Source organism: Podarcis bocagei (assembly GCF_964188305.1).
Source record: "Podarcis bocagei genome assembly, chromosome: 13".
Classification (NCBI taxonomy): Eukaryota; Metazoa; Chordata; class Lepidosauria; order Squamata; family Lacertidae; genus Podarcis; species Podarcis bocagei.
Window position 1 is genome coordinate 50971655 of NC_138138.1, and position 14470 is coordinate 50986124.

General features: G+C 50.1%; 1 protein-coding gene across 1 annotated transcript; it reads right to left on the reverse strand.

The window, feature by feature from the left end:
• Window positions 1-2294: 2294 nt before the first annotated feature.
• On the reverse strand, window positions 2295-14330 carry CEBPE (CCAAT enhancer binding protein epsilon). The gene is made up of 2 exons (XM_081168197.1): window positions 11083-14330; window positions 2295-2642 (listed from the first exon to the last, which is right to left on the reverse strand). Exons 1-2 carry the CDS (start codon window positions 11515-11517, stop codon window positions 2343-2345), a joined length of 735 nt encoding a protein of 244 aa, XP_081024323.1. The 5' UTR covers window positions 11518-14330; the 3' UTR covers window positions 2295-2342.
• Between the last annotated feature and the right edge of the window lie 140 nt (window positions 14331-14470).

Sequence of the window (14470 nt, forward strand, 5' to 3'; positions counted from 1 at the left end):
AACAGCCCCAGATGCAACAACCTTTCCTCTTAAATATTTTGTTCCATCCTCTTTGTTATTTCGCTCGCCCTTTTAGTCCAGTGGGCTTGAAAATAAGTTATGGAATTTATGAAATGCCCCAAAATAAACAGGGGTCTAAAACTGGGGTCCACTTTGAGCTTGAGGCCCTTTTGCAACTCCTTCTCCCCCCCCCCCAATGCCACAAATCGGCTCTGTATAACCCAAGAAGAAGTCTAGGTTTCCTCCAGGTGACAAGAAGAAATGGAGGGTCAGGTTTTATAGGGAAAGTTTCGCCTACTTGATGTCCCGCCCGCCCCCCAATATTTTGGGCTGTGCAAGCTGGAACCGAAGACAGTTGTAATTCTAAGCATCTGGAGGGCACCAGGCAGGCAAAGGGAGAGGATGCAGCAAGGAGGGAGATCTGAGTTTGAATCCCGCTGCAGGTTTGAAGGGGCTGTTACGAAGTGTGCCATTTGCACACAAGTCTGCAGCTCTCATTTTAGGATTTTTAGACATGGAGACCTGGGCGTGTGCCCTGACAATAGTGCTTTAAGGATTTATGGAGAAGTCGGACTACTCATTGAAATCAATGATCTCATAACAGGGCTCTGAACTAAGCAGCCTCCTCCCTGGTGGGCTTACTTGACTGCAGAGGACAGTGGCACTCCAAGCAGCCCCATGTGGCTTAGCTGAGCCGCCATTTTGATTTTATCACAGCGCCCTGGAGCAAGGCTATGCCAGGAGCATTGTGGGAAATTAAAGCTGGGTTTAAAGTGGGTGGCCGAGTAGGCATAAGGAGTGGTCACAGCTGTGGGCCCTGGCAGTTGCCCAAGGATGCCAGCTGCCGGTGCCATTCCTGCTGTTCCGCCCTGATCTTGTGAAGGATCTTGTGAAGGTCCCAGATCTTGCAAAGGTGGCTCTTTCTTGATTTAAAATACTTTGCTACTGCAATTTCTGCATGGCGACTGAGGACTAGCTTGGCCTGGCCCTTGCGCTGAGTGCAGAGAGTACTGGTCATTGAAAGCATGCCATGCATAAATCTGTCCTTGAGTTGCTGCTGACCCACTCGCTCCAGCCTTACACCCTAATTTTCTTCCCCACAGCAGCTCAGTGGTTTTGCATATGCGGCCCCAGGTTTGGTCCTTAGCGTCTCTAGTGGAAAGAGCCCTGTATCTCTTTCATTAGCACGGGAACAGATGGGCATGCGTGCAATTTGCGACGTACGAAGCTGCCTCATTCCAAGTCAGACCATTGCCCTGTTTAGCTCAGAGTTGTCTATATTCCACTGGCAATGGTCACCCAGGGTCTAAGGCTGTGAAAAATACCTGGAGATGTCAGGGTGGAATCTGCACACACATATATAAAAACCGATCTGAAAATGCTTTTTTTTAAAAAAAGCATTTTTAAAATTGCATTGAATTTTCCATAAGGCTCGCCATCGCCATCTCAGGTCACATTGTATATTGCACTTAAAACACACTGGAAACGTTTAATTTGCAGCTCTATGTTTGGCCTCATTGAGAGGCAGTATTTCAATATGAGTTGGAAAATGAGAGTACCCCTAAACTTTGTTTTTTAGGGGAGAAAGCACTGATTGCCACCCCAAGTCAGACCGTTGGCCTGTTTAGCTCAGCACTGCCTGCGATGGCCAGCAATTGCTTCCCAGGGCCTTGAGTCTTGAAAGACCTACATTGGCTCCCAGTACATTTCTGAGCACAATTCAAAGTGTTGGTGCTGACCTTTAAAGCCCTAAATGGCCTCGGTCCAGTATACCTGAAGGAGCGTCTCCACCCCCATTGTTCTGCCCGGACACTGAGGTCCAGCTCCGAGGGCCTTCTGGCAGTTCCCTCACTGCAAGAAGTGAGGTTACAGGGAACCAGGCAGAGGACCTTCTCGGTGGTGGCACCCGCCCTGTGGAACGCCCTCCCACCAGATGTCAAAGAGAACAACAACTACCAGACTTTTAGAAGACACCTGAAGGCAGCCCTGTTCAGGGAAGTTTTTAACGTTTGATGCATTACTGTATTTTAATATTTTGTTGGAAGCTGCCCAGAGTGGCTGGGAAGCCCAGCCAGATGGGCGGGGTATAAATAATATATTATTAAGTCAAGAAAGGTACCGGGAGAAGCCTACAGCCTTCTGCATGCAAAACAGAGGCTCTGCCACGGAGCTACAGCCCTCCTCCAATTCCCTCCTATAAAGCAAAAGGACACATCACTAAAGCAAACATGTGCCATGAGAGACCCTTTTATTTACACACTCAAAATTGCACGCACCCACCCCCCTCTCGATTTTAAGTGCCGCCACCTCCGTCCTCGCTCCCCACCCCATCCCGGCCAGCTTCAGCTGCAGCCCCCAAGCCCTTTGATAAGCCCGGCCGCCTCAGGCATCTGGCGGAAAATGTCACGGAGGGTCTCTGTCTCCTGCACCAGCTGCTCCACCCGGCTGCGCAGCCTCTCGTTCTCGCCCAGGAGCTCCACCATGCGCTGCTGCGTCTCCAGCACCCGGCGCTTGGCCTTGTCGCGGCTCTTGCGCACGGCGATGTTGTTGCGCTCGCGGCGTAGCCGGTACTCCAGGCTGTCTTTGTTGACCGATTTCTTCCCCTTGGGGGTGCAGGGTGGGGACGGGCTGCAAGGGGGACCCTGCGGAGACACAGAGGGAGGAGCGGGAAGGGCAAAAAATCAGGGATTTTATTTGCTTCGTACTCAAACTTATCAAGTTTGCAGGTTTCCGAAACAGCTTGCAAAAGTGAAACGTGACCGTCCTTTGGAACGCTCTGAATTTTGCAATGCAGTTCTTCAGGCAACAATCAGTGCTTACAAAAATGCATGTTAGGGTAAGGTAATAATGACTGTATTAGCAATATATATATATATATATAAATGCATTATATTGGGGAAATCTCTTGCAAAAGGTGTACGGTAGTCAAAACTGCGTACAAAATGTGATTACTAGGAGAAAATCACACTAAAAGGCCAGTGAATTTTCATGAGGAGTCTTGCTGAAATCTCATTTTGTCACAGAGATGCAAAGAATGGAATTTAATATTGGAAAAAGCAAGAAACCAAGACAATTGAAATGGATAGATCCTTCCATGGGTTAGGGACAATAGCACAAGTGTGTGTGTGTGTGTGTGTGTGTGAGAGAGAGAGAGAGAGAGAGAGAGAGAGAGAGAGAGAGCATCAGGCCTCAAAACCCACAGCTGGCCAATACTTTTATGAAACCAAATTTTCACAAAAGTGTAACCATCCATACATATATATATATATATATATATATATATTGTTAGGGATTGATTAGCTGCTTGTGCGTAAAATCGTGCTCCCTCAGAGTTTGTGCGACCCCACAAACCTCAGTGTGTGACGGAGCTCCTCAGACATGTCTGCTCTAGTCACTAGTAGAGTCCGACAGTGGCTGTCTGCGGAAGCGTTTCCAGCAAAGGAGCTCCTTAACGGAAACGCGTCTCCTGGACTCACGGCGTGACAGTTTCCGGCGAGGTGTAGGTCTCCCTATGTGAGACTCAGATACCTCCCCACTGTTTTCGCTGGAAGCGTCCCTGAGCCCTCCCTCCTGCTCACATTCCCTCAGAGAATCACTCCTCCCCCTGCTGGTGCCTGCTTCAGCTGTTGAGTCTCTTTCTTCCTCCCTGAGCCCCTCCACCACCTGATGCTCCGATGGCAGTTCCCTGACATCCACCTCCCCTCCAGGGCCCCCCTCACCCCCTCCCATTACCTCCCCTCTGGGAGGTGAAGGGCTAAAACCCCGAAAAGAATCTTCCTCATCTTCAGACGTCTCGAACAACTCCCTCCATCGATCGTCGTCCTGGCTCGCTGAATCCTCTTCCTCTTCAGAATCTGGGAACCCCTCCAACTCCTCTTCCTCATCGGTGGTGGCAAAGTATTCCCTTCGGAACCTCGCTACAGGCTGAGGTTTACGTGGGAACCTCTGATGAAAAGTCTCTATTAAAACTTCGTCATTGACATCCTCTGCCCTAACCCACGTGTTTTCCGACTCCGGTTCCCCTTCCCACATTACCAAATACTCTACTTGATCTCCCTTCCACCTGGAATCAAGGATCTCCGCTACATGGTAGCTGTGTTCCTTCTCCTCCATTGCTGGTCCCCTAGTGACCCTCCCTTCACTGTCTCCTCTATACGGTGACAGCAACGACCTGTGAAAAACTGGGTGCAGCTTCATGTGGTTCGGTAACCGGAGTCTGAAAGCCACTGGGTTGACCTGCTGCATGACTTCAAACGGACCCAGCCTTTTGGGTCTTAACTTCTTACAACCTCCTTTGAATGGCAACCCTTGGGTTGACAGCCACACCTGGTCCCCCACCCTAATGCTTTCACCTTCTCTTCTGTTTTTGTCTGCCTGCCTCTTATATTCCTCCTTAGCCCTGTTTAAGTTGAGTTGGAGCTGGCGATGAATCGCTTCCATTTCTTCAACGAACTGTTCTGCAGCTGGAACGCTCCAGTTCTCCCCTTCCCCCCCTGGGAAGGCTCTGGGATGGCACCCGTGATTAGCCAAAAAGGGGCTCATCCCCGTGGACACGTTCTCTGCATTGTTGTAGGCAAATTCTGCCAACGCCAGCTTCTCCACCCAATCATTCTCTCTGTCATTAACGTAACACCTCAAATATTGCTGGAGAACCCCATTTGCTCTTTCCGCCTGCCCGTTGGTTTCTGGATGACGGGCCGTTGAGAAATTAACCTCTACATGCAGTAAGCTCATGAGCTTCCTCCAGAACCTGGAAGTAAATTGTTTTCCCCGGTCTGAAACCACCCTCAAGGGGGCGCCATGCAGCCGAAACACATTCTCTACAAACAATTTGGCTGTTTCTTCTGCTGTGACCGCATGTGAGCAGGCTATAAAGTGGGCCATTTTAGTTAACAGGTCTACCACCACCATGATGGCTGTTTTCCCTCTAGACCTTGGCAGATCAGTCATGAAATCTATTGCCACTGCTTCCCACGGTCTTTCAGGTGTGGGCAGTGGTTCTAATAAACCAGCCGGCGCCCGCCTCTCCCCCTTGGCTCTTTGGCATTGTTCACACCCTCTCACATACTCCCGCACATCTTCCCTGACCTTGGGCCACCAAAATTCCCTAGTAACCAGCCACATGGTCTTGTGTTGCCCAAAATGCCCTGCTGTGGGACTATCGTGCAACTGCTTGAGTACCTTCTCCCTCAATTCCCCTTCGGGTATATATAACGCTCCCTTGTAATACAATGCCCCATTTCTCTCCTCAAAACCACCGGGTTTGTCTTCCTCCCTCCTGAGACCCCTGAGTTTGTCCTGGGCGTATGCATCAAGCACCGTACCCTCTACCAATTCCCTTTGTCCCACCAAAGTCGCCCCACACACCCAGCGATCCTCTGGGATGATATGGGTTTCTTCAGGTGCTCCCTCCCCCTCCAAATATTCAGGTTTGCGTGAGAGAGCGTCCGCCCTAACATTCTCTGGGCCTGGCACGTAACAAATCTCAAAGTTAAATTTGGAGAACTCCTGGGCCCATCTCAACTGCCTTTGGTTGAGCACTCGCGCAGTTCTCCAATACTCTAGATTTTTATGGTCCGTGCACACTTGCACCTTATGTTGTGCACCAATTAGCAGATGCCTCCATCTCCGGAACGCCTCATGAATCGCAAGAAGTTCTCGGTCGTACACCGTGTAGTTCCTCTCGGATTTGTTCAGCTTTCGCGAAAAGAAGGCACACGGTCGCCACTCTGACTCCTCCTTTCCCGGCTGCAGAAGAAGCACCGCCCCTATGGCTCTGTCAGATGCGTCTGTTTCGACCCTTAGCTTCCTTTGTAAATCCACATGCAGAAGTTGTTCTTCAGAGGCGAAGGCCCTTTTCAGCTCCTCAAACGCTCGCTCCGCCTCCGCCGTCCATACAAACTTCTTTTTACTGCTGAGACAGTCAGTAATGGGCGCCGTCAGATGAGCGAAGTTGCGGATGAACTTACGATAAAAGTTTCCAAACCCTAGGAACCTCTGCACATCCTTCTTGGTTTTTGGTGTTTTCCAGTCCAGCACCGCCTGCACCTTGCCGGGATCCATGGCCAATCCCTTGTCTGACAGGCGGTACCCCAGGAATTCCACCTCCTTGGTATGAAACTGACACTTCTCCAGTTTCACCCACAGCCTGTTGGCTTGCAGTCTCCTCAACACTTCTCTGACGTCTCTCACATGTTGCTCCTCATTCTCCGAATACACCAACACATCATCTAGGAAAGCAACGCAATTCTTGTAGAGCAAAGGGCCCAGTACATGGTTCATAAAAGATTGAAAGCACGCGGAGCCTGCTTGTAATCCAAATGGCATAACGAGATATTCAAATGCCCCCAAAGGGGTAAACATGGTGGTTTTCCATTCATCTCCTTTCCTTATGCGTATCAGGTTGTACGCCCCCCTTAGATCCAGCTTTGTAAAAATCTTTCCCTTCCGCACCCTGGTCAAAATATCATCAATCCTGGGCATAGGGAACACCACTGGTTCAGTCACTGCGTTCAACCTCCTAAAGTCACATACAAGTCTCGGCTTGTCCGCGTTTTTTTTGTCCACAAAAAACACTGGGCTACCCCCCGCTGCTTTGGACTCTCTGATGAAACCTCTCTTCAGGTTCTTGTCAATAAACTCTCGCAACTCCTGCATTTCCCTGTCTGACATGGCATACAACTTGCCCACAGGAAGCTGTGCTCCAGGGAGTAAATTGATCTGGCAATCAAAGGGCCTATGCGGGGGTAGTTGGTCAGCTTCCTTCTCGCTGAACACGTCGCTGAGATCTGCATACTGTGGTGGTACCTTCACCTTCTCCATTACTTCAGTCCCTGCTAGGGTGGCTTGGGCCCCTGCTGAACCCTTTTCCCCTTTGCAGTGTTCTAAGCAATGTGCTGAACCAAAGGACACCACTCTTTGATGCCAGCCAACCAGCGGATCATGTAGAGCTAGCCAGCTCATTCCCAAAATAATGGGAGCGCCTCCCAAGGTGGCCACATTAAACGCTATCAGTTCTGTGTGCCTTGCCACCCTCATGATCATTGGGACCGTCTGCAAGCTGACTCCTCCTCCCAACAACTCCCTGCCATCGATCGTGGTCACCTGCAGGGGGTTGCTTAAAGGGATAGTCTGTATCTGGTGTTCAGCAGCAAACTCCTTGCTCATAAAATTGCAGGAGCTGCCTGAGTCCAATAGCGCCTTTATTTTTAGGGGGTGTCCATTTTGCAGCTCTAGCAACACTTCAATCACTAGAGCAGGTCGAGGAGCTTCTGGCACGGGCACTTTCACTGCTCTTTGGCCTGGCTGCAGTGCCCCGATTGTGGCAACCAGGCGTTGGCTTTTACCTGCTCCGTCTCCCCATGCTCTTCCCCCTCAACAGCTCCCACCATCCCTTGCCATTCCTTCCTCTGGGGGCAGACTCTGGCAAAGTGGCCTGGCTGTTGGCAGAGATAGCATTTCCGGGCGCCCTTTCCCTCCTTCTTAGCCCCCTCGCTGGGTTTTGAAAATGCGCGCGCGCGCGCTGTCCCGATTTCCATCGGCTCTGCCGGCGGGAAAGCTGGCTCAGGAATGTCTGGAATGCGGAACTCCTTCCAACGTTCCCCTCTCCCTTCCCGCCTCTCCAAGGCTCTTGCCTCCTGACGCGCTCCTATGGTCAGCGCAGATTTGGTCAGCTGATCCATAGACCCCGCCCTGGGGCTCCGTGACAGCTCGTCTTTCACAGCCGACGAAAGACCTTCTTCAAATAGCATCTGAATGGGTGCCGCCGATAAATCCCAACCCAGTCTGTGAACCAGCATGGTAAACTCAGTCCAGTACTCACGGACAGATCGGCTTCCCTGCTTGCAAGCCATTAGCTGTCTGCGCACCACCCCTTCCTCAATATCGCTGGAAAACATGATATCCATTGCACGAAAGAACTTCATCGTGTCCTTTAGTACGTCATTGTGCGTTGCCATCAGGGGTCGAACCCAGTCTCTCGCCCCCCTCTCAAGATGCCCAATCACGAAAGCAACTCGTGATTCCTCATCAGGGAATTCATCAAACTGCACATTAAGTGCATATTGCATCTCTGTCCTAAAGGCATGGTAATCCTTGGGGTCCCCCCCAAACTTCTGCACCAATCCTGGTACCTTTCTGGGGAACTGAGTGGCTCTCCCCTTCTTGTCTGCATCCTGAGCCCTTCTCTCCTCCAGCCTCGCCGTCTGCAGCGCCAGTTGGACCTCCAACGCTCGGTATCTATCTTCCAAGCTTGGACCAGCCCCAACCCCAGCTCCTCCGGTTCCGGTTGGTTCGCTCATGATGCTTTCTCTTGCACAGGCAGCGTACAAAGACTGTCGGACTGCTGTTAGGGATTGATTAGCTGCTTGTGCGTAAAATCGTGCTCCCTCAGAGTTTGTGCGACCCCACAAACCTCAGTGTGTGACGGAGCTCCTCAGACATGTCTGCTCTAGTCACTAGTAGAGTCCGACAGTGGCTGTCTGCGGAAGCGTTTCCAGCAAAGGAGCTCCTTAACGGAAACGCGTCTCCTGGACTCACGGCGTGACAGTTTCCGGCGAGGTGTAGGTCTCCCTATGTGAGACTCAGATACCTCCCCACTGTTTTCGCTGGAAGCGTCCCTGAGCCCTCCCTCCTGCTCACATTCCCTCAGAGAATCACTCCTCCCCCTGCTGGTGCCTGCTTCAGCTGTTGAGTCTCTTTCTTCCTCCCTGAGCCCCTCCACCACCTGATGCTCCGATGGCAGTTCCCTGACATATATATATATATATATATATATATATATACACACACACACACACACACATACACACAAACATATGCTTAAAATGTAGCCTGCTTTTAAACAGTATAAAAATTAATACTTAATACTTAATACTGTAAGTGGATCATTCAGATATCACTAATAGATAATTTAAAACAGATTTTAATAATAATGATGCTTAATTTATTTGGTTTCCCCCGAAATGGATAAATCAGGGTTAATTGGGGGTAAGATACAGGTTGGCATTTTCATGCCAACAACGTGGGTGGACACTGGGAAACATTTGCCTGTAAGAGGCATCACCCATCCCAGAATATGCACCTGCCTAGAAACACCCTCCGTGCCAAGATGGAGATTGCCGGTTGTAGGAGGGCCCTCCCAGATGCTCCAGATATTGGCTCCACACCCTTGGATTCTGGGATAAGCACCGGCAGCTGGTGACCACTGAAACTGGTGGGGCCGTAAGTGGAACCACAGCCAATGGCAGGCAGAGACACAGCAGATTCTAGTTTCGTCCCCACCTTCCTGCCTGCTGAGCTCTGCAAAGATAACCCTAAGAAGGAGGAAGCGGGCAGGCAGCGCCACTCCTTGGAATGGGTGCGTGCAAGAATAAAAGAAATAATCAAATAAATAGCAATACAGTAAAATAAGAAGGAGAAGAAGGTAGGCAGGTGGGGCTGGCTGAGGTTGGTGGGGCTGTGCCTCCAGATGCCCTTATGGGCCCAGCCTGCTCTGGAAGCAATACCTACCCCTCTCATAGAATCCTAGAATTGTAGAGTCGGAAGGGACCCCCAGGGTCATCCAGCCCAACCCCCTCCAAGGCAGTAACCTGGTCTCCCATCCAATCTGAAACCAAACCAGGCCCTGCTTAGCTTCCACACGTGTGCTGGCAGTTTTATTGCTGCGCCACTACGAAACCTTCATTCTGAAAAAGTATGTGCTTGTAACACAGATCCTTGGTTTAGGTTAAAGGAAGTCACTGTGATATATGCCTTCCTCCATGTATCTGGAATCTCTCAGGTTTTTAATATCCTGTTCGCAGTGTCTTTTAATGGTTGCATTAAAGAGTCCTGCAATTTTTTTTGTAATACTGTATTTTGCTGGTAGCTCATGTGGTCCCTGTGTTTTACCTAATTTTGCCTGGTCGATTACTTGTTCCATCATAGATCCTTGATTCTCTGCACATCATCTCACAAAATTATCTCTCGTTCACTCACAGTCATGGGAAGGGCCCTTTAATGGAGCTGTTGAAGGAGGCTTTTTTTAACCTCTGTTAAGCTCAGCTCCTTCCCCCTTTTTCTTGGTGTGGGTTATAGCTTATATCATGCATTTATCCCAGTGTTGCAGAGACCTCATTCACAAGGGCTGACGAGGGACACTGGGGTCCCGGATTAAGAGAGCAGGCAAGTCAGGTTTTAGGAACAGAGGCAAACACTTCAGGACTGAGCCCTATAGTTCCAGATAGAAAGGAACTGGGATCCAAAAAGGAACTCATTTTTGTCCCTCTCTTGGCTCCCTTAAAACCTCTCCTCAACTTTTCTGTGGAAACTTTGGCAAAACAGGCCCTTGTCCAGGGGCAACAAACAGGGTGCGGATCTGCAGACCTTGTTTAACTGCATCATCCCTGATTGTTGGGGCTGATGGGGGGCTGGAGCCCTGCAACATCTGGAGGGCACAACCTGGGTTACCCCCTGCTCTTGCCCGTGCACCCGGTCCCCGCTGTAACTAAACCTAAGTATGTGCAACCGACCTAACTGCATCTTCTTCCCATCTCCCACTGTCTCTCCACTTCCTTCCTCTGCTCTCGCCTGTGCATCAGGTTATAGATTTAAGCCCCGAAAGGGACAGGCTTGCCCCCCCTTCCTTTTTTTCTTTTTAAAGCACTTTCAATAACAATAGTTAACAGTTATAAATACTCAAAGAAGATTGAGGTTTGAGAGATGGGGTGGGGAAAGGAGCTGTGCCAGTGTGGACAGGTTTTGGAGTCAGGAGGAGCTCAGACCCTAAGAAAAGCCTGCAGGATCAGGCCAGGGGCCCAGCAAGCATCCTGTTTTCACAATGGCCAACCAGTGGGAACCTTGCAAGTAGGATTCGAGCCCAGAGCACTCTCACCTTCCTGTGGCTCCCAGCGACTGGCATTCAGAAGCATCTCTGCCTCCAACCACAACAGGAGGACTTAGCCGGTAGGGTGAGTAGTCACCAATGACCTCCAAAGCTGGGGTCATCATTTTTTAATTTGGTTATGGAGTTGAGAAAGTCTCCAAGCTGGGTGAGGGTGAAAGCAAAGCTGGGAACAGGGGGACCGTGCTTCTCCTCCTTACCTTGAGGACTCTCAGTGCTTGTCCGGCCCGCATGCCAGGCTGAGCGAGGGCCACCTGGGCACAGTGGGCTGGCGAGAAGTGCATGGGGTTGTACGGGTGGCGCCCGCCTGCGCGACCGGCCTCGCCTCCTCGTGGCTCCTCCTTGACAGCGACCGGCCGCGGGTCGAAGGGACCGAGGACCTTGCGCTCCCCTCCGTAAGACAGGTAAGGGTATGGCTCCCCCGGGAAGAAATTGGAGAAGGGGGTGCTTGGCTTGGGCCCCCTCTGCCCGGCCCCCTGCAGCAGCTCCGAGAGCAGCTGCTCGTCTCCAATGTAGGAGGCCAGCTCCGACTCACAGAGGGGGCCCAGGTCCGTGCCGCTGGGCCTGGCAGGGGGCATCTCCAGGGCTTGGTATTGCCGCTGCTCACTGCCCTCAAAATACCCTCCCTGGGACATGGCGCCAAGTGGAAATCTGAAATTCCGTGACTTCTCTCCTCTGTGTTTTCCGGGTCTGCACTCGTCCCTTGCCTTCCTATATTTCAATGGCTCCTCTCCCAGTTTCTCCAGAATTATTATTACTATTATTAGTTCTTTATGTTGCTTGTTCCTTCAGCTTACGTGAGGGTCCCTTCCTCTCCAGCTGATTCTTTGGTTTCCTTCTTTGACACCGATTTGCCCTCCTTGACTTTTAAAATCTTGTTTGCTCTTTCGTTCCTCCTTTTCTCGGAATGTCCAATTTTCTTCCTTCTCGGTTCCCCCCTCTACCTTTTCTTTCCGTCACTGTCGCATTCCTCTTCTCATCTCTGCTCCTTTCTCCCCTCTGTGCACCGTTCCTTCTTTCTGCAGGTCTGCAGCTTCTTCCCTCTTTCTCTCGTCTTCTTCCTTCCCTCCTTCGTCTCCCTCCCCCTTCCTTCCTCTTTTTCTGAGGTGAACCCCTGCTCCTGTGAAGAGCAATTCGCCTCATCCACCCTGGCAATCTCTCCCCCATGATACTCATCCACTTCAGGAGGGTCTTCACATTACTGTCATGCAACGTTAATGTGTGATCCTGGGGGCACTTTTCCTCCCACCCCCCACCAGCCGTACCCTGCCTCACTCAAACAGTACCTATCACCACTTGGGATCGAACCTGTGACCTTCTGAATGCAACAATACAACTTTTAGAAGACATCTGAAGGCAGCCCAGTATCGGGAGGTTTTTAATGTTTGATGTCTTATTATATGTGTTGGAAGCTGCCCAGAGTGGCTGGGGCAACCCAGCAAGATGGGTGGGGTATAAATAATAAAACTATCATCATAATCACTATTATTATCATTATTATTAAGGCAGGTGCTCTGCCACTGAGCTATGCAGAGGGCTGAGGAACCTGTGTCCAACCTGGATGTTGCTGAACTACGGCTCCCATTGCCCCTGTGAATGGTAAATGACAGAATTAAACCAAAGAAAGAAATGGGGGCACATATGCACAAAGGTGTGAAAGTTTTGTTGCAGTTTTGCCAGCGTTTGCACCAGGGGGCTTGCTTCTGGAAGCCCCCTTGCCACCTATCAGGGGCCATATTGAAATTTGCAAATGCTTGCCGTAGTTTTCCTTTGCGGTGTTTCTGAACACCAGCAGGTGGGGCCCTGAGGCCAGTATTGTAACTGCACTGAGATATGGAGCAGTGCAAAAAAAAACCTAAATAGTTGTTTTGAGTTTGAAAGGGAAGGCTTGCCCTAGAAGCCTTTGGTGGTGTGCCCATTCACCTGGTGTGTAGAGCTCTTACTGAAGGATGCTTTGGCAGAGACCTCCCAATTAATTTGGTAATGACCTCCAAAAGTTCCTCCTGCAGGAGGCCCAGGTTGCCCTTGCATAGAAAGTTGTCAAAATCACTTCACTCTGCAGTGAAAGAACCAGCCTCTTTTATAATCACAACCGCACCATCTAGATCACCATACGGAAACACGGGTTAGGGATTTGCCATATATGAAGGAGATATGGGGATAAATTGCCCATGTCAAGGAAGACTTAACTTTCACCTGTTTTGTTTCCCTTTCTTATATATTATAGATTGTCTTTCCTTTGGTAACTTCAAGGGTTTATATATATATATTTATTTCTCCCCCTGCCCTCCATTTTATCAATAGAACCTTGTGAGGTTGCCTTAAGATGAGAGTGGCTGGCCCCCAAATCAGTCAAGGAGCCTTGTAGCTGAGTGGATTCGAACCAGCCACACATTTAAAACACCATGACACCACTTTGACTATCATGGCTTCCCCCAGGACTCATGGGAACTGTAGTTGGTTAGGGACGTTCAGAACTCTGAAAATTGTAGCCCTGTGAGGGGCAAAGAAGCCTCCTCACAACTCTCTCAGCACCTTTAACAAACTACAGTTCCCAATATTCTTTTTTTTGGGGGGGGGGACAAGACTCTTAGGTGGTTTAGCTGTACTCTATAAACATAAGGTGCAGGTGTGACCCAAGTCTCCCCAGCTGACACGCACTCTAACCTCATGGGCATTTCGGCCATCAGACCTTTCCCTCCTGTTGTAGGGGTAAAGCTAACTCTCTTGCTCATCTGACCATCTTCAGTGGTCCTTTGGAGGCTTGGAACCTGTCAGTCCAGCTGACTCCAGCACCAAGAGGACACAATTATTATTCAGGATTGTGCAAACCCCAAAAGCTCTGAAATGGCATTTCTAAACTGGGTGAATGGGTAGTGTTGTCTTTAGAACTCAGCAGGGAGGAGGATGGGGGCAAAACTATGCATTGGCTCTGCCTTTCATTGGCTCTGGCTCCACCTGCCATTGATGTTCCTACCTCCCACCGTACCAGTCCCAGCAGGGACCAGGCACCACTGAGACCTGTCAAGGCCTGTTTCCCATCCCAGTGAAATATAACCACTATGTTCTGTTGCCACTACTGTACATCAGGAACCAGTTGCTGGAGGAGGTCTGCGTACTACATGCCCAGCTTATGGGTGTGAAACTAGGCAGACCTTCAATTAAATCTAGTGGGACTCTTCTCATCTTCTTGGAGGACAGGGGTAATTTGTGGGTGTGAGGGCCACTCCTGTCCCGAAAGCGAAAGTCTTCATGCCCTACCTTCTCACATTGCAGTGCAGGAATTAACCTTTCATCACTCCATAAGGTCTCTCTGATACTCCTGAGTCAGTTTCTACCAGCATGCTATGCCAATGAAAATATTACATCGCCTTCTGGCCAACGTGTTCTGGAAATGGAGGTTTATCTTTCAAAATTCCATTGAGTGGAAAGACTGGCATGCCCATCAAAATAGCGCAATACTTGTCAAGGTGGTAGCATTCTCTGTGAAATAATTCCGCTGGGAAAGCAAGAGTTAGCAGAATGGATGGTGTGTACAAAGCAGTATTTTACACATCCTAGAATCCAGCGTTTAAGGCAACAGGGATG